The sequence below is a fragment of the Hyla sarda genome, chromosome 10 (genome assembly GCF_029499605.1).
Source record: "Hyla sarda isolate aHylSar1 chromosome 10, aHylSar1.hap1, whole genome shotgun sequence".
NCBI lineage: Eukaryota > Metazoa > Chordata > Amphibia > Anura > Hylidae > Hyla > Hyla sarda.
The window spans coordinates 49,832,191-49,858,524 of NC_079198.1; the positions used below are offsets into that span (position 1 = coordinate 49,832,191).

The 26,334-nt window shown below is 43.7% G+C and overlaps 1 protein-coding gene across 2 annotated transcripts in view; it reads right to left on the reverse strand.

The window, feature by feature from the left end:
- Positions 1-26,334, reverse strand: part of U2AF2 (U2 small nuclear RNA auxiliary factor 2) — a 63,818-nt gene that overhangs the window by 22,876 nt on the left and 14,608 nt on the right. The window contains exons 3-8 of one of the 2 annotated variants that reach the window (XM_056542697.1): positions 23,134-23,237; positions 20,299-20,450; positions 19,393-19,509; positions 19,195-19,300; positions 10,148-10,227; positions 3,177-3,299 (exon numbers count right to left, since the gene is read on the reverse strand). In XM_056542697.1, the coding sequence (XP_056398672.1) occupies positions 3,177-3,299; positions 10,148-10,227; positions 19,195-19,300; positions 19,393-19,509; positions 20,299-20,450; positions 23,134-23,237 (682 nt within the window). Of the gene's footprint in view, positions 1-3,176; positions 3,300-10,147; positions 10,228-19,161; positions 19,301-19,392; positions 19,510-20,298; positions 20,451-23,133; positions 23,238-26,334 lie in introns of both variants that reach the window. The other variant, XM_056542696.1, reaches the window with a different exon arrangement.

Genomic DNA, 26,334 nt, shown 5'->3' on the forward strand with positions numbered 1-26,334 from the left:
ACTTTTCACCATTGGATGCTGACACAAAGCTCGTGCTGTTGAGCATAATAGAACAGCAAGTGCATATAGGAAAGAGACCAATGTGAACTCCATTCTACGAGCTGACTCGTGTCATCCCACCCACGTGACAAAAAATTTGCCCGTGGGTGAGATGATTCGTGCTAGACGTAATTGTTCTAGAGAGGAGGACTTTGATCGTGAGATCGGAGTCATCTCATCTCGTTTGAAATCAAGAGGCTACCACGATCGGCACATTCAACGGGCGATAAATATTGCCCGCGACCGTGATCGCCCAAAACTTCTGTCTGGTGGGAAGCGATTGTCCTGTCCCACCAGTGATAACGTTATGGTGATGCAAAGACATCACCCCATCACGTTTGTGACTCAATATAGTGATGACTTTCATGCTATCCGCAATATAGTGCAGAAATATATTCCTATGATTTCAGGTGATCCGTCTTTTTCTGAAATATTCAGTGGCGGTTTCAGATGCATTTCTAAGAAAGCCAAAACTATATCTAATAAAGTGTCTCCCAGTCTCTTCTTGAACACTAGAAGTCACAAGACTAATTGGCTGCAACACCAGGGCTCGTTCAGATGTGGTCATGGCAGATGCACTTGCTGTTCTATTATGCTCAACAGCACGAGCTTTGTGTCAGCATCCAATGGTGAAAAATTCAACATGACACAATTTGTCAACTGTAACACACACCATGTCGTTTATCTCATCACGTGCTGGGAGTGTAACATCCAATATGTGGGGTGCACGACGGGTGCACTGAAGGTTAGAGTTCGGAGGCACCTGTCGGACATCCCCCATTTTAACTCCCGGCACGTGTCTATGGTGAGTCGACATTGTGCAGAGAAACATTCTGGATCAACTCGCAGCTTATATGTTCAGGGCATAGAAAAAGTTACCATGCCTTTGCGCGGTGGAGACCATAGAAAGAAGTTACTTGACCGTGAGGTGTTTTGGATTTTAAAACTTGATACTAGGGCTCCTAGGGGTTTGAACAAAAGGCAAGACACCATGCTATATTATTAGATTTGTATACAATGAAATATACTTTCTGACAGTTCGTCTTATCCCTCGAACTTGTTTGATGTCTTGCCCTTGTTCCTATCCCCTCACTGAACCCACTTGTATGGGGACGTCATAGCTCAATATATAATACAGCTATTTCATATACCCCCTCCCACATAGCAGATCTTATAATTCAGTTTTTTTATATTATTTAGTCCTCTTGTTCCATTAGTTGATATTTCCCATAGGTCTACATTTACCACGATATATGTTCTTTATGTACTTTTTATTTTATAAGTATATTATATCCAATTATATGTGGTGTTATAGACTTTGGATGTGTGGCCCTTCTCCCTTCCTCCACTATGTTTTTTCTATAGAACCTAGATATCTTCCTATGGATTGTCCCGCACCCGCCTATACAGATGGCTAATATTTATATTATATTTATATTAGCTTATGATTATTTCTTGTAATTTCTTTGGCCATTGCTTTCGGATGTGGGGTATATCCAGGGGATTAGATCTTAATTTATATAATGTTATTTTTTAGTTCATTTGTACCAAGTCCTTCTCTTTTTTTCTAACACACTAATATTATTTACCATACTTGAAGTGACTTGGTTTGAAATCTTAAAAATGATGATGGTATTGGTTCTATACTGTGTCCAACACTGACAAACTCGAGCACACCTAGGGTGTGACTGACAATATATACTATCATGTGTTTTTAAATTATTGATTTATTACCATGTCTTTTATACATGTTGGTTAGTCCCTATCCCTAGAAACTTTGATTATTTATATTATTCCTCGTTTATGATATTTCACAGCTGATTTCATATGTGAGCTATATATATTCTGTTCAGTGTTCTTTTCTCTTTTGTCTAGTGTGAACGCAGACGTCAGTCTGGCCTTTGTGTGTGGTTGTGCACCGCCCCGTCCCACTCAGGTGTTTTCACCTGGTGAGGGGGGCGGTGCCGCCCACTATAAGAGCCAGACTGATCTGAGTATACCATTGTATGACTAAGGCGACTAAGGTTGCTGAAACGCGTCACTTTACTCCATGATCCGTGTTGCTGTTTGCTGTGTGTATCTACAATAAATTTCCATCTTGCATCGTGCTTTGTGCTGGACATTGTTCTACTTTTCTATTGTTCGTCCTCGTGGTGTCCGCACGAGTCCGTGCACTGAGGCCGCGGTGGAGAGCTGGATGATCTTTCTATTTCTAGGGCTGCAAATATTAACAAAACAAACTGACTTATCTTCGTCCTCCGTTGCTAAGGAACCTGCCTTCCTGTTCTCCGCTGTTCTTGCTGCTTCCTGGTGTTAGGACGTCACAGAGCCTTCAGCCCATCACCGGCAGCCGCGATGCCCCGCCTGACGATAGGCTAAGTGCATTGTCGTGTAGGAGCCGGATGGTGATAGGCTGAAGGCTCTGTGATGTCCCAACACCAAGAAGCAGCAAGAACAGCGGAGAACAGTGAGGCCGGTTCCTTAACAACGGAGGACGAAGGCAAGTTTAAGTTTTTTTTTTTAAATATTTGCAGCCCGGGCACAGGAATACAAAGTACAGTGCAGCGACCTGAATTATTTGGGGGGGGGGGGGGGAGTAAATGCGTGAAACCGCCATAATGTACAAAAATGACTGACCACAGTGCTCTCTGTTGACACTTCTGACCATGTAAGGAACTGTCCAGAGCAGGAAAGGTTTGCTATGGGGGATTTGTTCTGGACAGTCCCTGATATGGATAGAGGTGGCAGCAAAGAGCACTGGTCAGACAAAAGAAATACAAGGTAAAAAAAAAAAAAAAAAAAAAACTTCCTCGAGCATAAAGCAGCTGATAAGTACTGGAAGAATTAAAGATTTAATTACATTCATTTAAAAAAATCTTAAGTTTCTGGCACCAGTTGATTAAAAAAAAATAAAAAAATTTCACCCAAGTACATAGGTAAGGCAAGAGGATACAAAAAGGTGAACATTTCTAGTCTTTCCTTCAAACCCTTACTTTTTGGAGCCGCTCCAGGCCTGACAAAAGCTGCTGTGATTGCAGCTTAAAGGTGGCGTCAGAGCCAAATGGCTCAATATCTGCAACCTTAAGAGACCTGGAAAACTTTTATATACAGCATACAATTTCTTACACATAACCTACCTGATCTGTGACATTGATATCCACATATTCACAAAAAGCATATCCTTTAGATAGGCCTGTAGCACTGTCCTTTACCAAATTAAAAGCTTTTAAAGGTCCGAAAGAAGTAAGTAGCTCTTTAACCTGTTGAGAAATAGGCAAAAAGTTACATTTATGACACTGCAATGAAATAGGCATGGTCATCGAACACTTGGCTTAGATCAATAGAGCAAGTGAATATAAGAAACTTTGTAATACATCTTATTAGACAACCCACTCTCTTGTTATCAAGCTTTTTCTTTCTCCGGTTAAGACTATTCCATTCTAAAATCAGCTCAGCTTTTTCCTGTGTCTGCAAAACCAGCCAAAATAAATCTATGGAAGGTGCAGTGGAAAGATAGACTATCATTACCAGCTTTTGCTGGGAAGTTCTCTCTCCAATATGTGTGGTCTCAGGTGGGACAACCATTCTTACATGCTCCTTTCTGATAAATAGTTCACTCTAAGCAGCAGAATAAGGAGATTTTTATGTTTACCGTAAAATCTCTCTCGAAGGATCCATTGGGGGGACACAGACCATGGGGTATATGCTGCTGTCTCTAGGAGGCTTGACACTATGGCAACAAGAAAAGTCGGCTCCTCCCAGCAGGGTATACCCGCCCACAGGCACCTGAGGTAATCAGTTTTTGTCCCAGAGCAATAGGAGAAGACCGACAGGTCAAGAGAAAAACCACACTGTCCGAGCAACCAGAAGAAAAAGGTAACTGAACACACCCTCGGACAGATAAATAGGAACACCAGGAAAAAAAAAAAAAAAAAAAAAAGTTGGGAGCTGTGTCCCCCAATGGATCCTTCTAGAAAGATTTTACAGTAATCATAAAAATCCACTTTTATCTATTGGCTCCATTGGGGGACAGACCATGGGACGTACCAAAGCAGTCCCTTGGGTGGGTAAGGAAATCAGTCAGGTGGACGGCTGGACCACCGCCGCCTGCAACGCCTTACAGCCCAGAGGAGCATCAGCTGATGCAGAGGTATGAATCTGGTAGGACCTTGTGAAAGTGTCTAAAGACGACCACGTGGACGCTTTACAGAACTGCGAGGCCAAAGCCACGTAGCGGAGTGCCCAGGATGCCCCGAAAAACTGGTGGAATGAGCCAAAACCCTGAAGGGTGGGATCTTCCCCTTGCAGCAGTAAGCTCCGAAATAGCAGACCAGATCCACCGAAAAACGGTGGCGGTAGAAGCAGGTTGTCCTGTACGACGACCTTCCGGAAAAACAAAAAGGAGTCACACTGCCGAAAGGAAAGTGTGACAGAGACAAGTCCGAACAGCCCTCACCAGAACCAAGTGGTGGAGCAAACTCTCCCAGATGAAAAAAAAAAAAACCATCTCAAGTAAGAAGGACTGAAAACAACTTTTCCTGGTATACAACCAGGAACGGAGAACCGCAGGATAGAGCTGCCAGCTCTGACCCCTCCTAACAGAGGTAAGATCAATAAGGAACGCCACCTTCCGGGGAAGGAGGCGGAGAAATGTCCCTGAGAGGTTCAAAAGGGGCGCCTCACAGGGCACCTAAGACCAAGTGCATGTCCCAAGGGAAAGAAGGGGGACCGATAGGGAGGGGCAGCTTGAAAAAGAATGGAAAGGGCCAAACCTTTGACCCTTAAGGGAGCGGAAAGCAAACCCATGGGCCAGCCCCGACTGGAAAGGGGCCAGGGAAGGAAAACCACGACCAGAGAAAAAAGGCTGAGTTTCACACCAACGAAAATAAGCCCGCCAGGTATGGTGGTAAATCTTGCAGGGGAAGGCTTGTGTGCCCTCAGCATGGTGCGAACCACTCAGGAAGAGAAACCTCAAAAAAGGTCCTCAGAACCGCTGTCTCAACCGCCACGCTGTCCAAAGGAGAGACGGTAAATAGGGGTGGCACAAAAGACCTGAGATAAGAGGTCTAGACGATAGAGAAGGCGCAATGTTAAGTCGTTCAGGAGCCTGACCACGACTGCGTACCACGCAGGTTGGGCCACGAGAATGGAGGAAACGCCCTCAGAGTTTCCTCAAGGCCCCGAAAAGATAGGAAGGGGAGGAAAGAAGGTAGGGCAAAGCCCGACCAAGAGAGAGGAACGCTTCGGTTGTGGCGGGACGTGCAGAGGTCCATGCCTGAAGCGCCCCAGGGGTTGCAGATCACTGCAAACATCTCCAGATGTGGGGACCACTCGCCTAGTACGACTGAGGACCGGCTGAGAAGAGCACATCCCAGAGATGCCCGGAATGAAGATAGCCGAGATGGCCGGAAACCCGAGTTCCACCCAGAAGGGAATTTCCCAAGAAGCAAGCAAAGAAAGGATTGCCCTAGGCCCAACATGTTGAAGGGGAAAACTGCTTCTCAGGGGAACAAGGCCCCAGACCGGCCAGTCCCTGAAAACACCTCCCCAGCCCGACAGACTGGCAGGGAGGGGCAGGAAGCCACCATAGAAGGGACAGACACTGTCGAGAGAATGATCTTGCGGTCCCACCGGAAGAGAATCACCAGTTGAAGAGGTCGGTGATGGAACTGGAGAAAATGGCACGGCCTCCACTAACCGACCCAGGACATCCATGCAAAAGCGAAAGGAAACTGGAGCTCCAGGAGAGCGGTTGGACTTGTCCCGACTGACCATCCAACCGAAGTAAGACAAGGTCTGGAGGTTGTGACTAAGACTCTCCAGGATCTGGGCCCTGGCTGGAGCTCTGATCAGGAGGTCGTCCAAGTAAGGAATCACGGAAACAACTGTTGTCCATAAAAGGGCTATCATAGGAGCCAGGACTTTGGTAAAGGTCCGCAGAGAAGTGGTCAGACCGAAATTGAGAGTCACAATAGAAAATGACCGTCCGGAACTGCAAGCGGAGGTACCGCTGATTGGGAAACAATCAGATGTGGAGGCAGGCATCCTTTATGTTCATCGAGGAACGAAAATTCCCCATGAACCAGGGACGCCAGCACCGAATGGAGAGACTTCAGTGGCTGCGCATGGAAGCAGAACACAAAATCTGAAGCTGCGGAGCATCGGAGAGCTAGATTAAATAAAGTCTCCCAAGGGATCTTGAAGACTGCCCTGGCGGAGATGGGAGACCATACTGAAAGTGCCCTTGACACCCAGGCCGAAGCAAAAGCAGGAAGATCCTGCTGTCTAAAAGGCAAAGTTTGCCAAAGTCTCCACCTTCATGTCCGCTGGATCCTTGAATGCAGCCGCATCAGCAAACCGCCAGGTAGGCACCTTAGAGAGACAGGAGACCGGCAGATCCACTGAGCAATGAGGTCCTTGTCGAAAAGATACCACGCTTGAACCATCTTTGTTTCCTGAAACTTCTTGTCAGGGTGCTTCCAGGTGGATACCAGCAGGGCGTAAAATTCAGCGTGAGAGCTGAAGGTCTTGGGTGCCGGTCAGGCACGAAAAAGGAGACTTCTGGAGCCGCGTCCGAAGTTCCTGGGTCCTTTAGATGGAAGGGGTCTCTTATGGGCGAAACCAATGAGTACACCACATCAGGCATCCATCCGTGCGTTCCTTTGATTCGAAGGCCAAATCAGAAATCTCATCCACAAGTTCTCCAGGAGAATGGGAACGAGGTGAGGCAGCCCGGGAAGAGGTCAGGCATGATTAGAGGAAACTTCTGGACCATGTCCGAAGTTCCTGGGTCCTTTAGCTGGAAGGAGTCTCTTATGGCCAAAACCAATGAGTACACCACATCAGGCATATCCGTGCGGTCCTTTGAGTCAGAGGCCAAATCAGAAACCTCATCCACAAATCCTCCGGATGGATGAGAACGATGTGAGGCAGCCCTGGAGGTTGGGCACGATGAAGGAAACTTCCTGGAGCTACGTCCGAAGTTCCTGGGTCCTTTAGATGGAAGGTGTCTGTCTCTTATGGCCGAGACCAACGAGTGCACCATGTCCGACATACGTGCAGTCCTCGGAAACAGAGGCAGACTCGGAACTTCATCCACAAGTTCTCCAGGTGAATGGGAACGTGTGAGGCGGCCCTGGAAGAGGGAGAGACTGACCAGGTACACGGGTCTGGAGAGCCAGAGCGGCGACCATGGGAGCATTCTCTAGGGGAGCGACGCTTTATTTGCTTGCTACAGGGCGGAGTAACGGGGCGATGCCTGTAAGGGGAGCGCCCGTGCCTGCCAGAAGACTCGGATGATGAGTCAAAATGACACTCCTATGACGCTGCGAGAGAGTCAATATAGGGGGAGAGCGGGACCCTCCAGAGGGCCTCTCCAATGCAGTCACCACATAACGGGAGATCTGAGCCAAGTCTGATATAGACTGGGGGAGGGAGAGAACCCAGGCTGGAAGACTCCAGTTAACTGTTTAGAGGGAGGACCAGTTCTGGGTACGGACATAGTAAAAAATAACTAACTCTCACCCAAGTCTGTGTCCCCAGGGCAGCTGCTGTGAGGAAGACTCCGCTCTAGATCAGTCAAAGAGGAGAGAAATGCCGGCCATTGACATGAGAGGGGCGTGCTAGGAGCAGGGAGCCTGACTGATTGGCAGCCTAGAGTGAAAGTAAGATGGGCGCAATGTGCGCCCGCAGATAAAAAGTTACGGCGCGGCTGCCGAAAGGAGCCGCATTAATAACTGTGTAATAAACTGTGCCTCACACAGGTGGCCAGAGCACATAAGTGGCCAGAGAGATAAACTGTGCCCCACACATTTCACTGCTCACCCCAGTAATAAATAACCCCTGTCCAGCCAACCCCTCAGTAAAAGTGGGCCAAAAAACTGAGGGTCTCCAGAGGTTGCAAATCCACACCTGAGGAAAAAAAAAAAGGGGGGGGGGGGATATACTCACCTCAGTCAGAAGAACTTACCTCATGAAGTCTTCCTATGAAGTCTTCAGCCAGCATCGTCACCTGCAGCAAGCCAAGCTCAAAGAGGCGAACAGGGAGGTAGGGGGACCCGGACTCATGAATACAACCCCAGATGCTGACCATTGGCGAGAGGGGGTTAACAGTACATCCAAGATGCCTGCCACCTCTCGCAATGGGGAAACGGTGAACCGCAGTTCCTGAATCCCCACCTGAAAACATGAAAGAAAGATAAAGGAATAAAAAACTAACACTTCCCTAACCTAGGAAAATAAAACATAAGACCTGGTCTCCAGACCATTTCGACCTCCTTAGACACTAAGCTAAAACCGATTACCTCAGGTGCCTGTGGGCGGGTATACCCTGCTGGGAGGAGCAGACTTTTCTTGTTGCCATAGTGTCAAGCCTCCTAGAGACAGCAGCATATACCCATGGTCTGTGTTCCCCAATGGTGCCGATAGAGAAAGGACATTATAGAGCACCACTGGCCAGTCCAAGCTGTGAACCAAGAACTCGAGTGAGTACTAATTAGTTACCACACACTTGTGTCATGTGTACATGCCTGGATGTTTTACAAGGGTTCTGACATTTACCTGCTCACAATTAATTGAAATGACAGTGACTTCTACTTGTCCACTGAGCTCCCTGCTCAGCGTCCACAGCACCTGTCTAGTGTACCAGTGTAATGCGATTCTATGGCACTGGGTCTCCCGTTTTAAACAGGTGCAGCGACGACTGAGCACAAAGCTTCAGTACTACTTCATAATTATATATGGCAATTAATATAATTCTATATTGCCCCAACCAAGTGCTGAATAAAAAATTGCTATTTTTAAAAGTTACTATTTTCAAAAAGGCACTGGTGCTCTTTAAGAATATCTTAAATGCAATTTGTATCCCTGCATTCCTTTTTTTTTTTTTAAACACAAATACTCCTTTTAAAAATTTATCAAATCTTGTGCAAAGGAACAGTGGAGTAATGACCCACACCCAGATTTCAGGTATTTTTCAGAGTTAAAAATGAAAGCAATCTGGATACGTTGCAACAGGCAATCACTCCATTTACTCTGCATGTTTTGAGAAACCTCCTGTGGTCTTTTGGATTAATCATTTCTGCATCAGTGTAGAGTGGCAAAATTTGCACAAAAACTGAAATTGCTGCTTTTGTTTTAAATGCCTCTAAAATGAATGAGAAGCAGCCACTTTATTGCTTTGGGCAACTGCTTCATTCTGTATATATACACATTGGACAAGATTTTCCTTTACAATTACTGCTGCATGTGTATAAATATATTTAAAGATTCTGCTCTGAAACAAAATTTTGTATTCCTTGTATAAATGCAGTACATTTTACATTAAATATTTACCAACACCAATGCTGATAGCAAGGTATCTGCACCCCTCTATGGAGTTATAAAATTACATGCTTTGGCTGCTTTCACACTAAAATTCATCTGTTAAAAGATTCTATATAAACGTCCGTTTGTAATGGACGTTTAACATCCTTTTAAGTCTGGGATTTGATTATCCATTATGAGCAGTTATAGTCAGTCATAACTAACGCACGTTAGTGGTGACGGAAGAATTAACAGAACATGCACAAATTTTTCTTCCGTCACAAGAAAAGGATATATTAACAGCACTTATTTTTAAACATTGAAGTCTATGGCAAACGGATGAGCCTTTATGTTCATTTTTAAAACTCCCGCAGAAACCCCTGAATGGCTCCTCAGTACCGGCGATTCTCTTATGCTTGATAACTTCAGATCGCATTGGGTCTCAGAAGTGAGAGCTGGTGCGGTCAATCCCTCAGCTCCTTTACTACAACTCCCTTCATTGAACAGTACAAACACTAATGTAGCCTTCCCAGCTGTCTGCAGACAGCCAGGGAATTACTACTCCCATCATGGAAAGAAGTCTGTTCCATAATGGTTGTAGTAGTCCCGGCTGTGGGAGTCTGTAGGCAGAGGTGGTTAAGGCAATACATGAGGGATATTATAACGGGTCTTAATGGATGAATATTCAGCCATTAGCAACCATTATTTCATCAATTATACATCCATTTTTACACAGAAAACGGACGTTTAATAACGGATGAATGCTCATGTGTAAAAGGAGCCTTAAAAGTAAATTAACTCTTACCTGGTCATCATTCAGATAGTTTGGTAAACCTCCAATAAACAGTTTGTGTGCAGAGTCTGGGACAACAGTGGATACCACTCCTATAGTGAGAGAAGGAAGAGAAACCTTTTGGATATAGATTAATTTTGCACTAGCAGGAGTAACACCCAATCTTCCTCTTCTAACCCAGACACTTTACTATAAAACAGGTGACTAGAGATGAGCGAACTTACAGTAAATTCGATTCGTAACAAACTTCTCGGCTTGGCAGTTGATGACTTATCCTGCATAAATTAGTTCAGCTTTCAGGTGCTCCCGTGGGCTGGAAAAGGTGGATACAGTCCTAGGAGACTCTTTCCTAGGACTGTATCCACCTTTTCCAGCCCACCGGAGCACCTGAAAGCTGAACTATTTTATGCAGGAAAAGTCATCAACTGCCGAGCAGAGAAGTTTGTGACGAATCGATTTTACTGTAAGTTCGCTCATCTCTACTGGTGACGTTTGCCATGTACAGCGCTGGCTTAGCTTCTGAGCTTGTTCCATGTAATCCGTTGCACCAAATCTACACAGTTATTACCAATTAAGTTGTATTTAACAATAAAGTCTCATGACTCACAGCTAGGACTGGGGGCCCCCCAATTCACAATGACAGCAACTGGACAAACTCAGAATAAAAAAAAAAAAATAAGTAAAATAAATAAAAAAAGAGAACCGGTCATGAATTTTTAGCCCTCAGCCTGACCACCACTAGCATGTTTTACAGCAGATTATATTATGCTCCCTACAACGTTTTAGGTCCTGTAACAATGCTTGGAATCTGGAGAAAAGCTTTATAAATCTCCCACGTATATAAATCATAAGCAAGTAGTCCCTGTGGCATGCAGTATTTTTTTTATACTTCTAATCATGCCTGCTTGGGAGTGTTTAACAGCCTGGGCACGGCCTACTTCTTGTCTTGCAGTTTGCATGATTACTGCCCAGTGCACAATGCACTTGCTCAGGAGATTCATAAATCATCTTTTCTCCAGATTTCAAGCACCGTTCCAGGATATAAAAACATGGCAGGGAACATCTAAAGTAAAACGGGTTGCCGGTGGTTACAGGGTAAAAACTCAAGACCTGTTCCCTTTCTGACAATGAAATAGTGCAGTCGGGATGCTTTAAAAAAAAAACTTGTTAAACCAATCAAATATGTTAAAGTGTGTTTCATTTTCACTACTTTTCAACTTTTTTGACTTTTTAGGTACTACTACTGCCACAGCATGGACCAGACTGTTCCATGCTGGGAGCTGTAGTACCTGCAATCCTGACACTCAATGAGATAGTCCTTTATAATCTGGAGACGTGGGTGGCTGGCTGCACTTCTCTGGTCCTTCTTTTCACATCAGATTCATATTTGGCGCTGAGAGTTGTGATTGGCCGGATGGCCGGCATATATATGAATTTTTCCTGAACACCGGGGCTGGAGGACAGGGGACCCATATCTGCAGCATATGGGATTAATTAAAAAAAATTTGACTGGAGTACTCCTAATTAGAGACATTCAATTTGTTTCACGTTAAATGAAGCTTGGTAGGTCCTCTTCACATATGGGCATCAGGCAGTGTTTCGCTCTGGCGCTGTAGAAAATGCACTAGAGGGAATCTGATCCCATTCATTTGAATGGGACAGTTCACATTCACCCAGTATCAAGTTGAACACTGGGCAGTGGAACGTGCAGCATGGATGCCGGACAGGAAAATGCATCTTGCTGGATTCTACTGTCTGCCATGTACTTTTAATATACGCCAGATTCTAAACAGCTGATACACTCAGAGTTTAAGTTGGATTCATCGAGTTGTACGCTAGATATGTGAACCTTAACTCTTAGGACCGGGACATTTCATTTTTGCACTTTTGTTTTTCCTCCTCCACTTATAAAAAGTAACGCTTTCAATTTTCCACCTACAGACCAACATGAGGGTTTTTTTTTTTTTTTTTAACGCTTCTAATTTTACTTTGTAATTACTAATTTACCCACAAAATCTATGGCGAAAACCAAGACAAAAGTTATTTGTGGGGCAAAATTTGAAAAAATTATTTAAAAAGAGCCATTTTGTAACTTTAGTTTTTTTATTCCACGCAGCACTTATGGTTTTTTGTTTTACTTTTGAGAAATTAAAACTTTTTGAACGAAAGTTCGCATGTTTAAAAAAATAAAAAAACCTTCCTCCTTGGTTTTGATGGGACTTTTTGACCGCTTTTATACATTTTTGTAGGATATAAAAAATGACCAAAAATACAGTTCTGGACTATGGCTTTTTTTACATGTACGCCATTGACCGTATGGTTAAAGCAACGCTATAATTTTATATGTTGGACATTTACGCATGCGGCGATATCACAAAGGTTTATTTTTGTTCACATATGCTGGGGCATGCGCTCTTCGCTCAGAGTGACGGAAGTGGGGCAGGGTACAGCTGATTGGGATTCTGCGCCTGCACCAACAGGCAAGATCATGTCACCATCCACTTCCGGTTAGCAGGATTTATAAAGGGTGCATATTAATATGAGGAATAGACAGCAGCCCCGTGAGAAAGTGAGGCTCAAAACACTGTTGGGGTGCAGAGGCTATTGCATATTATGGGTAAGCACTTAGGCACCTTCTGCACACTTTAGATAGTTCAGTTTATAAAATAAAGAGAAAAAAAAAGTGTTACAGCTGTACAGTATTGTTGTGATAACCTTGGGTAGAATCACCTGATGGTGTGGTAGCATGTAATCATAGCTTAACCTCTTCAGGAAGTATGCATACGCCCTGCATCCTGAGTCCTTAAGGATGTAGGGTGTATGGGTACACCCGTGGGAATTCCGGTACCCGCTGCTAGCTGGTCGGGGACCGGACCTGGATGACTGCTGATATCTATTAGCAGGCATCCCGTGCATACGCCCAGGGCGGTCACAATTCAGACCAGCGATATATGGCAGATGCGGGACATACCGGTGTCCAGTGAACCGGAAAAAAAAATAATTACCGTCAGCTGTCTCGGAATTCTGGGAGTTGTAGTTGCGTACCTCCAGCTGTTGCATAACTACATCTCCCAGCATGTCCTTCGGCAATCAGTACATGCTGGGAGTTGTAGTTTTTCAACAGCTGGAGGCACACTGGTTGGAAAATACTGAGTTGGGCAACAGAACCTTACTGAAGGTTGTCCAACCAGTGTGCCTCCAGCTGTTGCAAAAGTAGTTTTTCAACAGCTGGATGCTTGGACCCCCATGTGAAGGTACAGGGTACATTCACACGGACAGGTTTACAGTAAGTTTCCTGCTTCAAGTTTGAGCTGTGGCAATTTTCCGCTGTGGCACAAACTCCTAGCGGGAAACTCACTGTAAACCAGTCAGTGCGAATGTACCCTAAACACACTCAGGGGTGTGGAAATTTAAAAAATAAAAATAAAAAAAAAACACTTGTCCAAGGGACTAAAGCGGAACACAATCTACTTGTCCCTCAAGAAAATCCACTTGTTCTGGTAGATAAATTTTCAACCAAAATAGTACGATCCCCCCCCCACTAGACCACCAGGGATGGATATAAGATCCCTTTAGACACTGCTGTCAACTTAGACAGCGGTGATCTAATGGTTTAATAGGCAGCCACGGCGATCGCAGTATGCCACGCTATTAGCGGAGGGAGAGTTGTAGCTCCTTTTACGGCCGAGGTAACCACAGAAAAGTCTATATGTAACTTTTTGATCACCATAAAAAATTTCTAATATGAAGTGTCCAAAAATGAACAATTCTGGACTATCCTTTACATTTACACCATTCACCGTACGGTTTAACATTTTAATAGTCTGGACATTTCCACATGCAGCGATACCACTTATGTTTATTTTTGTACATTATTTTTATTTAAAGAAAATTGGAAACTTATTAGGAAAGGGGCTTATTCACATATATACGCACTTTTTAAAATATTTTAATCACTATTTTTCAGTCTTCATAGGGACTTGTGTGTTACTGGGGGGGGGTTCTGCCTCTCCAGTTTATGTGCTGCATTTTGTGTCAGAAAATTCTGGAAGTTTCATTTAGTTACTAGATAACTACAACTCCCAGCACACCCTGATGCAGCCTATGGTTGTGTGGGTGTTGCAGCATGTTGCACTGTATAGTATTACAGTTAAGGTTATTGTGTAACATGCTGGGAGTTGTAGTTGTGGTCCGTGTCAGCTGCAGAGCCATAGTCTGTGTCAGGGAATACTGGTAATTGCGGTTAGTAACTACAACACCCAGCATGCCCTGATGCAGCCTATGGCTCTGCAGCTGACCCGAACCAAAACTACAACTCCCAGCATGTTGCACTTTATAGTTCTACAGTTTAGGTTATGGTGCAACATGCTGGGAGCTGTAGTTTTGGTTCGGGTGTGCAGCCGTGGGGCTCTTGGTTGGCGGGCGAGTATGAAGGGTTGGATTCTGGGTGTGCAATTCAGTGGCCAGAAGCCACTAAAAAAATAAAATTAGATTTGTAGTTTCCAAAATTGTATGCCATGTGGGGGTTTTCTTGCTATTCTGGCACCTTAGGGGCTCCCCAAATGTGACATGCCCCCCAAAAACCATTTCAGAAAAACTCACTCTCCAAAATCCCATTGTTGCACCTTCCCTTCTGAGCCCTCTCTCTAGTGCACCCACAGAGCACTTTATATACACATGAGGTATTTCGTTACACGAGAGAAATTGGGTTACAAGTTTTAGGAAGATTTCTCCTTTTACACCTTGTAAAAATGCAAAAACTGGTGTGAAACACCTAAAGGGTTAACACTTACTGAATGACATTTTGAATACTTTGAGGGGTGCCATTTTTATAAAGGGGTCATTTGTGGGGTATTTCTAATATGAAGGCCCTTCAAATCCACTTAAACTGAACTGGTCCCTGAAAAATTCTGACTTTGAAAATGTTGTGAAAAATTGGCAAATTGCTGCTGAACTTTGAAGCCCTCTGATTTCTTCCAAAAGTAAAAACATGTAAACTTTATGATGCAAACATAAAGTAGACATGTTGTGTATGTGAATATATAATTTGGGATGTCCATTTTCCTTATAAGCAGAGAGTTTCAAAAGTAAAAATAAAATAAAAATGTTGCGCCCCTTGAGAAAGTGAGGGTGATAAAACATACGTTGGGACAGTGTGGACAGATGGCAACTATGGGTTAGTGGGCAGGGCATTATCGGCATGGTAATTGCTGATAACGATAATGCCCAAAATCGTGATTATCGTCGATAATATCGGCCAAACCGATAATTGGTCGATCCCTAATATATATAAAATTTACTTTACGGGAAAAGGGTGATTCAAACTTATTAGGGAAGGGGTTAAATCACTTTTATTAACTTTTTAATACACTATTTTATAGTCCCCATGGGGGGACTATAACATGCAATCATTAGATGCATGTGCCATAGCATTGACGAATGTTATCTGTGCTCAACTGCTCCAGCCTGTCATGGCTGACTGGAGCATCGACAGATTGACAGAGTGGACATACAAGTACGCCCTTCGTCCCCCAAGAGGTTAACCATTTCACAGGTTTAAAAAAGCCCATTGACAGAACATTTTACTATAAACAAAATGTAATATTGGAGGGCTAAACATAGGTGTATAAGTCTGTTTGCTGCAATCTCATTACAGGCAAAAAACAACCTGCAATGAAACACAATATATCACTTTTCTACATGGGGTGGGAAAGAGAGTTTCCCTCATAACCACACAATGTGTCTGAACATTACCCGATAAAATTAACCCCTTAAGGACTCAGCGTTTCAGTTTTTTTGCATTTTCATTTTTTCCTCATCACCTTCTAAAAATAACGCTTTCAATTTTGCACATAAAATTCCATACAATTGCTTATTTTTTGCGCCACCAATTCTACTTTGCAGTGAGTCATTTTACGAAAAATCCACGGCGAAACGGAAAAATTCATTGTGCAACAAAATTGAAGAAAACATTTTTTGTAGATTTTGGGGGCTTACGTTTCAATGCAGTGCATTTTTCGGTAAAAATTAGCCCTTATGTTTGTTCTGTAGGTCCCTACGGTTAAACTGATACCCTACTTATATAGGTTTGATTTTGTCATACTTCTGGAAAAAAATCAACTACATGGAAGAAAATTCTCATCTTCTGACCCCTATAACTATTTTTCCTCGTATGGGCCGGTATGAGGGCTCATTTTTTGCAGTGTTCTGAAGTTTTTATTGGTACCATTTTTGCATTGATTGGACTGTCGCTTTTTATTCATGTTTTTAGGATATAAAAAGTGACCAAAAAGTAAGCTATTTTGGACTTTTGAATTTTTTTTGCATGTACGCCATTGACCGTGCGGTTTAATTAGCAATATATTTTTATAGTTTGGACATTTACACATGCAGCGATATTTTTATTTACAGTTTTTTATGGGAAAGGGGGGGGGTGACTCACTTTTATTAGGGAAGGGGTTAAATTACTTAACTTTTTTTTCAGTGTTCTAGCTCCCATAGGGGGCTATAACACTGCACACAGTGATCTTTAACACTGATCCCTGCAAAGCCATAGCTTTGCATGGATCAGCGTTCTAGGGGCTGAATTGCTCAAGCCTGTAGCTCAGGCTTGGAGCAATCAAACGCCAATCGGACGTGATTGAGACAGGTGACTGGACCTTCGCTCGCGTCCTAGCTGATCGGGACATCGCGATTTTATTGCGATGTCCCGATCAAGTTTGATTGCCGTGTCTGAATGGTCAATAGCGCGCGGTACAACGATCTATGCCGCGTGCTACTAGCACAGGGTCCCGGCTATCATTAGCAGCCAGGACCGACCCGGTGTGATGCGGGGTCACGGCGTGACCCTGTTTTAAACACTGGGACCAGGCACAGGGCGTACAGGTACCACCCTGCGTCCTTAAGAGGTTAATGGGAGTTTTTCTTAAAATTACAGTTTTTGATGGAGAATAGCACATGAAAACCCATTGTTTTTGCTCATGCTTTGTCACTAATCTGTCACTTGTTGCACTTATACAGAACTAGTGAAGGGCAGCGACTCCAAAAGCTTCATAGGAAATTGGTGCTTTAGGTGAACCAGACAGAAGAAGAGATTCCAAAACACCCACAAATGGCATATCAAATAAGATTTACACAAGAGCCTCCATATTATTCTCTGACAGCCTTCCTTAAAATTCAGTAAAGCCTTGGAGGATCAACGCTCAGAATGATGGAAACCGCTTAGTCAACCATACATGCAAATAAAAAATCCCTTACAGCATGAGCACAAAACAGGAGAATTGCCTTTAATCCATTAAAGGGGTACTCCGGTGAAAACCTTTTTTCTTTTAAATCAACTGGTGGTAGAAAGTTAAACATATTTGTGAAATACTTCTATTAAAAAAATATTAATCCTTCATGTACTTATTAGCTGCTGAATACTACAGAGGAAATTCTTTTTGGAATGCTCTCTGATGACATCACGAGCACAGTTCTCTCTGCTGACGTTATTATAATAATAACGCTTTTTTGTTGTCCTTAGTGGAATTTGAACCCAAGTCCCCAGCACTGCAAGGCAGCAGTGCTAACCACTGAGCCACCATGCTGCCCTTAGCATTCATCTGCTAGGCATGGTTGCTAAAATGGACAGAGATGTCAGCAGAGAGCACTGTGCTCGTGATGTCATCAGTGTTCCAAAAAGAAAGGAATTTCCTCTGTAGCATCCAGCAGCTAATAAGTACTGGAAGGATTAAGATTTTTTAATAGAAGTAATTTACAAATGTTTAACTTTCTGCCACCAGTTGATTTAAAAGAAAAAAAGGTTTTCACCGGAGTACCCCTTTAAAGACAATGGACGCAAAAGTCAGTCATGGTGCCGTGGCACTTAACACACATTGACGTGTCGCCATGACCTGCGCGGCCGGTCCCGGCTGCTATCAGCAGCCAGGGACCCGCCGGTAATGGCAGACATCTGCTATCGCGCGCATGTCCGCCATTAACCCCTCAGATGCAGTGATCAATGCAGATCACAGCATCTGCGGCAGTGCGATACTTTGAATGGATGATCAGATCACCCGCAGCACTGCCGCAGGGATCCGATCATCCAGCAATCCCCAAGTAAAACGTCCGTTTTCCCATGTTACCCCCTAAAAAGCAGAAAAAAACCACATTTGTTATCGCCGCGTGCGTAAAAGTCTGAACTATTAAAATATATTAATTATCCCGTATGGTGAACGGCGTAAACTTAACCATCCAAAATTGCTGCTTTGTCGCATTAGCAAAAGTGGTAGTGAAAAAAAAGCTACAGATCATGGTGCAAAAAATGAGCATCATACTGCCCCATACATGGAAAAATGAGAAAGCTATAGGTGGTCAAAAAAGGGCAATTTCAAACATACTAATTTTGTTAAAATGGTTTGAGATTTTATTTTATTTTTTTTAAGTGGTACCATTATAGAAAAGCATACAACATGGGTATCATTTTAATTGTATTGACGAGAGATGAGCAAACTTAGCGATTCGATTAGTCACAAACTTTTCGGATACAGTCCTAGTGGAGTCTCTTAGGACTGTATCCACCTTTTCCAGCCCACCGAAGCACCTGAACACTAAACCACTTTATGCAGGCTAAAGTCAGCAACTGCCGAGCAGTTCGTAACAAATCGAATTAAAGTTCGCTCATCTCTAGTATTGACCCACTGAAGAAAACATGTCATTTTTACCAAAAAGTGTACAGCGTGTAAAAAAACCTTCCAAAATTTGTTAAATTGTGAATTTCTTAATTTTCCCACATAAATAATATTTGTTTGGTTGCGCCGTAGTTTATGGTAAAATAAGTGATGTAATTACAAAGTATAATTGGTGACGCAAAAAACAAGCCCTCATATGGGTCTGTTGATTGAAATATAAGAGTTATGATTTTTAGACCGCGAGGAGGGAAAACGAAAATGCAAAAATAAAAATCGGTCTGGTCATTAAGGCCAAAATGGGCCTAGTCCTTAAGGGGTTAAATATACCAAGTTTTAAGCCAAACAACAAATAGCTACCTGGAACATAAACAGATGGGTTTTCCGACATGCCTGGTAAAGGCTGATAATCGTGTGGGCGACGAATCTTTAATGACTGGCCTTGAAAAATGATTCCATCAAAAGCCATTGCCTGTGTTGTCTCATCAACAGAACGGAACTATAAAAACAAAAATTAACAGTAGATTGTGTAAATACAAGCAGCTTTTGCCGAAAACTTAAGCAGCACCGTGCAAAGGAGTTTTAACCAACCTCTAGGAAAGCAAAATTTTTATCTTGATTGATCTGTACTGCAAGGACTGGATTTCCAGGTGCCTGTGTTAATCCCCCAAGGCGCATCTGGGCATTAAAAAAGTCCATCATCGCTTCCTGTAAGGGGAGAAAGAGAAAAAATATTTGATGCCCCTGCGAGTAGTAAAAAAAGAGCATTTGTAAGATCTAGAATGTCCTACTTGCCTTTCATGATGGTAGCAAACTTATTTTGCTACGAAGGGATTTCAGCCCCACAATTTTCACTTTAAAAAGAAATGGAAACAACTCTTTGATCTTGTTTTTTTTCAAATGGAAAGGGTTTTATTCAAAGTTTGCTTAAAAAAAAGTTTACATAGACCAATTACTAATTTCCAAAACACCAAACTAACCGCAGTATAATTTGGCCAAACTTTGAAACAGAGGCAATACATACAGTTTGCAGGGCCAGTGGGACTTCGTTCCTTTGTCTAAAATGGTTACCATTTCCAGAAGTAAAAAAAGTAAACACTGAGACCCATATATGCCTAGCTGAAAATAAGTAGCAAGTGGACTACGATGATCTTAGGTTTACAAACTTACCTGTAAAGGGCTTACATCCAGATAAAACACACTTCTGAACCCTCAGTGACACCAAGTGTTACATTTGGCAAAACAAGGGCAACTCCTTACAATAACCGAAGGCCTAGAAGTAGTTTTTTAATTTACAAAAAGTAGCCCAAAAAAGGACCAACTAATTGCAAAAAAAACCCTGACCATGGAGAAAAAAAAAAAAAAAAAATCCACATACACCTCATACTTAAAAGGTGTAGAAGGTAGATATAAAACTGAACTCTTCTGTAGCAAATAGACAGGACGATTGGTGGGAAAAGTTGAGAAAATAAATGGTAATAGAAAAAACCTTAGTACCTCAGTAATTCCAAATGGAATATTTCCAACATAAAGACGACGGGCCTGTCTCGTCATCTGACTACCCACAACAGGCACTGGTGTCGGCGTAACAGCTAGTCCATCAGGTGTCATTGTTGGAAGTAGGGCTGTAGCAGGAATTTGACCAGCAGCTGTTAAACAAAATTGGAGAAATTCAGTAATTGTGTGGTAAATTTTAAAGCGCCAGTGCTAAAAACCAAGAAAAAACTAAAACAAAAAACTTGTCAAACAAACCTGGTAAAGTTTTGATTGGCCAGGAGCTGAGTAGCAGAATGCTTCTCTGCCTTTCTTACTGCAGGAGACAGGCTCCATAGACCTTTGTTAGAACCTTTTGAAGGAGGGAAATGGGAAGTGCTTCGCCTTGTCCATTCTAGCAATTGGTGGAGGTCTCAGCCCCAACCGATCAAAACTTTTGACATTACTAACGAGTAGCTCCCACCATCTTTTTTTCTGTCCCTGCCTATTGTCCATCTATCACTAACCCCCCCTCCCTGCCTTTATTTTTTACTATGTTAGAAATGCCTTTTTGTCTACCTGGTAGTGTGCTCATTTACCAGGCCAACTTCCCCAGCAGACGCGACTTCGCTGACACCTGCAGGGGGCCGACTTCCACCCTTAGCTCATCTATACAGAGTACCTCCAGCTGTTTCACCAATACAACTCCCAGCATGCCCTGACATCCATTGGCATGCTTGGAGTTTAGTGGTGAAACAACTGGAGGCAACCCGTGTTGAAAATATCTTTGTCACGACCATGGCCGCCGCGAAACCCGCTCCCCCCACAAAAATAAATGTTTGTGACAGTGCCCATTTAAATTACAATATGTGAATTTAAGCCATCAAAATGCAGCTCAGCTATTATACCTTCTAGGCAGAAATATGACTGCACATCGGTAGACCACAGTAGAATAGTGCATTAGATTTATTCATGAGCAGTTACCTTAATAAAATCACACTGAAAAATGCATGTCTGACATACATAAATACGTCTGCAAAGTTAAACTTGAAGACTTATATTAAAAAAAGGAAAACTGCCACTATGATCACCCACACTAAACCCAATACACTGGGTTATAGCATGGGTGACTAAGAGTCCAAAGAGGGGTCACTTAATTCTGTCCAGTGGTTCTTGTGATATGGGCTCCAGAAGAGCTCGTGCTGTATTCGCCTTATTGCACGCAGGAGGCAGGGCCCCACCAGCTGGCCACCCCTGCCTCTGTCCGTCTCCTTCTACTGTTTGCGTAATCATCTGCTGCAACTCCACGTCCAAGTGACGTGCAGTCGCCGGTCAGCTGAGCGCTCCGCTCTGTAGCTGAAGTGCATGCACCGACAAGAGTATACAGCTCTCACTTCATAATGACTCAAGAGCTGTGCCTGCCGACAGCTCTCTGCTAACCTAGCAGTGCGCAAGCGCTCCAGCTACAGAGCTGAGCGCCCACGTGACTTGCAAAAGATTATTATGCAAACTGAGGTGTCAGCAGTAGAGGGAAACAGAGGCAGGGACGGCCCCCAGGATTTAAGCAAATACAGCACGAGATCTTCTGCAGCCCATATCACAAGAACCACTGGACAGAATTTCATAAGTGACCCCTCTTTGGACTCCAAACACTATAACCCAGTGTACTGGATTTGGTGTGGGTGATTAGGGTGACAGTTTTCCTTTAAAGGAAAACTGAAAGACTGAGCACATGCACTAAACAATATACTTCATAGGGTGTGGGTGAACAGATTTCAAACATTGGTCACTTACACTATTTAGTCTCTCTGACTGCCATCGGCGCATTCCCCAGCCTGAAATAAGCTGCGGATGTGCCCGAGAGACCCTACCCTGAGGGTGTTTTCTCAAAACAAAAGATGGTACAGAGATGGTAGAGGCCAGGTTGTAGGGAATTTAGCAGACTTAAAAATGAATCTTCATTCTAAAGCAGTTAGCTCAAAGCTGTACTGATGAGTAAGAATAATCTAGTTATAGGTTGTATTTAGTATTGTTCCCAAGTCTATAGCTATATTCATTTTTTTCTCTTCTTCCTAAGTGGTCCACTGAAATAAAAATATTCAGCCAAAACTACAACTCCCAGCAGGTTGTGCAATAGAACAGTGATCTGTAATCTGTAGCTCGTGCAACAGTAAAACAACCAGCAACACAAAGCACATGTACTGCTATATTACAGCTGCTGGCTGCCAGGAAATTCTGGGAGAAGTAGTTCTGTACCAGCTGTAGATCACTGCTCTATAGCAGTTCATGCACATAAAAGGGACTTCCCTCATCATAGCTCAGCCTCACCTGGACCCCTCTCCAGTGCACCCTAGAAGAATACCTATGGCGCCTCATGCCTAGCATTAGTGTGTTAGTCCATATCAGCATCCCAAAAGTTTTTGGTGCAAAAAAAATAGATATCTATCTTTGTGATACTGTAAACTGGTTTAACATTATCAAAAATAAAATTTATAAAAATCATACCAAAAACATTTGATATACACGTTTGTAACATTGAGCCAAATTGGTCGTTTTGGTACATACGTTTGCGACATACAAAAATACATGTGGTACAGATGGGAACATTGGCAGAGGATACCCAAGGCTGAGATGCTGCAAGGACATTTATAGTGTGCATGCAACATTGCAGCCAATTACTGGCCTCAGCAATCAAGTACCATCATGGGCACAATGTTTATGATTTACATTTCTCTTTCACCCAGGTCCCAGCCTGTATGGACATCTAATGGATCAAAGCAAAACTGAATCCATTTGACTGTTACAAATGCAATGGTCCCAAGTACATTTTAGCATTTAAAAATACTCAAATTAAATTACCTTGCATGGCTTTATACTGTATAGGAGTGATGTGCTCAAAGCCAGGAGGGGGAACATCCCAGTATTTACGAACCTTCTTTTTCTTTTCATGCCTTGGAGACCGGCTGAAAGAAAAACACACAAGTTAAATAAAATAACACTAATGGCACCCATTGCTGTCATTTTATTATGATCCTCGACACTTTCTTCTGTAGTCATTAGCAGACACTGTGCAACTGCTGTTCAAAGATTTTTTTTTTTGTTTACAAAAGTGGCAGTGTGGCTATCATTTTAATGCATTGTACATAGGCAATTAAAAAAATAATAAATGCACGCCCCCTCCACGGGAGAGCTGGCGATGCAGCATCCATGTTTCTCCGGCTCTCCCATAGAGACGCTTGGAGGGGACATGTCAGTGCACAATCTGTCAATTGGGAGAGCCGGGGCAGGAGATCAGACACTTCTCCCCAATCCACAAGGGAATAAGCAGTTCAGTACAGGAGTATTCCTTGAATTCTTTAGGCGCAAGGAATGCAAAGAGATCATCATTTTACAGGGGCAGGAGCAAAGAGGAAGCAGGTCTCCTGGAGTTGGGTATAACTGCTACTCAAGACTACTGTACAGTTACCTGCATCTTGTCTCACTTCCTTCCAAGGGACTGGATTATTGCATGATAACTACGTTTGAGGTACAATGCAAAGTTATGCAAGTTAAATTTCCTTTGAGTACTATGGTGTTTATTTTTTATTTTTAATTAACCCTCCATTCCCGGGCTGCAAAATGAAACTAAACAAACTAACTCACCTGCCTACGTTCCCCCGTTGCTCCGATGTCAGTGTCCCATTCTCTGGTGCCGGTCTTTTTCCGCTTCCTGCAGGTCGGTGAGTCACGCTGCGGCCGCTGATACCAGCACGATTCACCAACCCGCAGGAAGCAGAAAAAAAAAACAAAAAAAAAAAAAAACACAGGGACCAGAGAACGGGGGAACGTAGGCAGGTGAGTTAAAGTTAGTTTTTTTTTTTTTTTACCCTTGGTGCCCATGCTGCAAAATGAAACAAAACAAAGTACTCCTTTAACGACGCTAGACGTAAATGTACGTCCTGTGAGCTGGTATTTAACGGACCAGGACGTACATTTACATCCTATGCATAACCGCAAGCATCGGAGCTATGCTCGGGACATGCGCAGCAGGTCCAGGCTGCCGATAGCAGCCTGGGACCCACCGGTAAGGCTCACGCCCTCACGGCAGATCACAGCATCTGCAGCATCGCGGTCACTAAAATGGAGTATCGGATCACCCACGGCAATCCGATCATCCAGAACGGCAGCCGGAGGTCCCCTCACCTGCCTCCGCTGCCTTCCACGGGTCTTCTGCTCTAGTCTGCGATCGAGCAGACCAGAGCCGAAGATCGATAATACTGATCAGTGCTATGCCCTAGGGATCGACCGATCATCAGTTTGGCCGATATTATCGTTTTTGGGAGTTATCGGTATCGACAATTACCTTGCCGATAATGCCCCGCCCCCACCACCCCATTCCCGGTTTTATAATTACCTGTTCCCAGGGGCCAGGAGGACGCCAACAGAGCCAGATGTAGAGTGGACCCCGGCCCCCGGGTCCACTCTACATCTGGCTCCGGCAGCGTCCTCCTGGCCCCCGGAAAAAAGGTAATTCTAAAACCGGGGATGGGGGAGGCAATGGGGCCGGCACGGTGCGACACGCTGTGGCGGTGATAGGACTAAGGAGGATCCCCGGACAGGCAGGGGGAGAGAGGCGGGTGGCGTAGGCGGCCTATGGCACCGCAAAAGCCGCTGCAGTTCATTGCTTCAAAATGCCCACTTTAAATCAATGATCTGCAGCAGTGTCGCTGGAGGTTGTGGAAGAGATAAATATACACCGGTATAAAAGTTATCGGCCCCAACCTCCACAGATTATCGGTATCAGCCCTAAAAAAAATTTGATACGATATAAAGTAGGTTGATCCCTACTTTGCCCTATGCATAGCACTTAACAGTAATAGCAATCGAATAATTGCTATAAATAGTCCCCAGTGGGAACTATTAAAGTGTAAAAATAAGTCCAATATATCTGCTTTTAATAATATTTTATTCCAAATATTAAAAAAAAATTAAAAGTTTCATATACGCAAATATGGTATCAATAAAAAGTACAGATCATGGCGCAAAAAATGAGCCCTCATACCGCCTCTTATATGGAAAAATGAAAGTTATAGGTCTTCAAAATAGGGGGGGGGGGGGGGGATTTTAAATGTACTTATTTGGTTAAAAAGTTTGCGATTTTTTTAAGTGCAACAGTAATTGAAAGGGATTTGTCTTACCGTAAAATACTTTTCTCGGAGGATCCATTGGGGGACACAGACCTTGGGTATATGCTGTTGCTAGGAGACTTGACCCTTACGGTGACCGTAGAAACAAAAAAGGAATCACATTGACGAAAAGACGTAACAGAGGTAGGTGCGCACTGCCCGTACCACATCAAGTTTATGAAGCAAACGTTCCCTGGGATGAGATGGAGCGGGACAAGAGGACGATATCCTCATTAAGGTGGAAGGCAGAAACCACCTTAGGTAAAAAAGAAGGAACTGGACGAAAAACAACTTTGTCCTGAAGGACAATTAGAAAGGGAGAGTGGCAAGAAAGCCACTAACTCCGAAACCCGTCTAATGGAGGTAATTGCCACAAGGAACGCCACCTTCCAGGAAAGGAGACGAAGGTGAACCTCCCTGGGGGGTTCAAAGGGCGCCCTGTAGTGAGCCAAGGACCAAATTCAGTTATGTAGGAGACCTGTAAGGAGGAGCCGCATGGGCCACTCCTTGAAGGAAGGTCCGACCATGAGAATCAGATGCCAGAGGGCATTGGAAAATAATGGAAAGGGCCGAAACTTGACCCTTTAAAGAGCTGAGAGCTAATTGCTGTTCCAGCCCTGACTGCAAAAATGAAAGGCGTCGGGGAAGGGAGAACACCATTGGAGAAAGATTCAGACTCACACCAACGAAAATAAGACCGCCAGGTACGGTGGTATATCTTCGCGGAAGAGGGCTTGCACGCTTTAAGCATGGTGCGGATCCCCTGTGTTGAGAAGCCACGGGCCCTTAGTACTGCGGTCTCAACCGCCACACCGTCAAATGCAGTGACGGTAAATTAGGGTGGTACAGGGGATCCTGAGAAGGTCTGGACAAAGCGGAAGGCGCAGCAGAACGT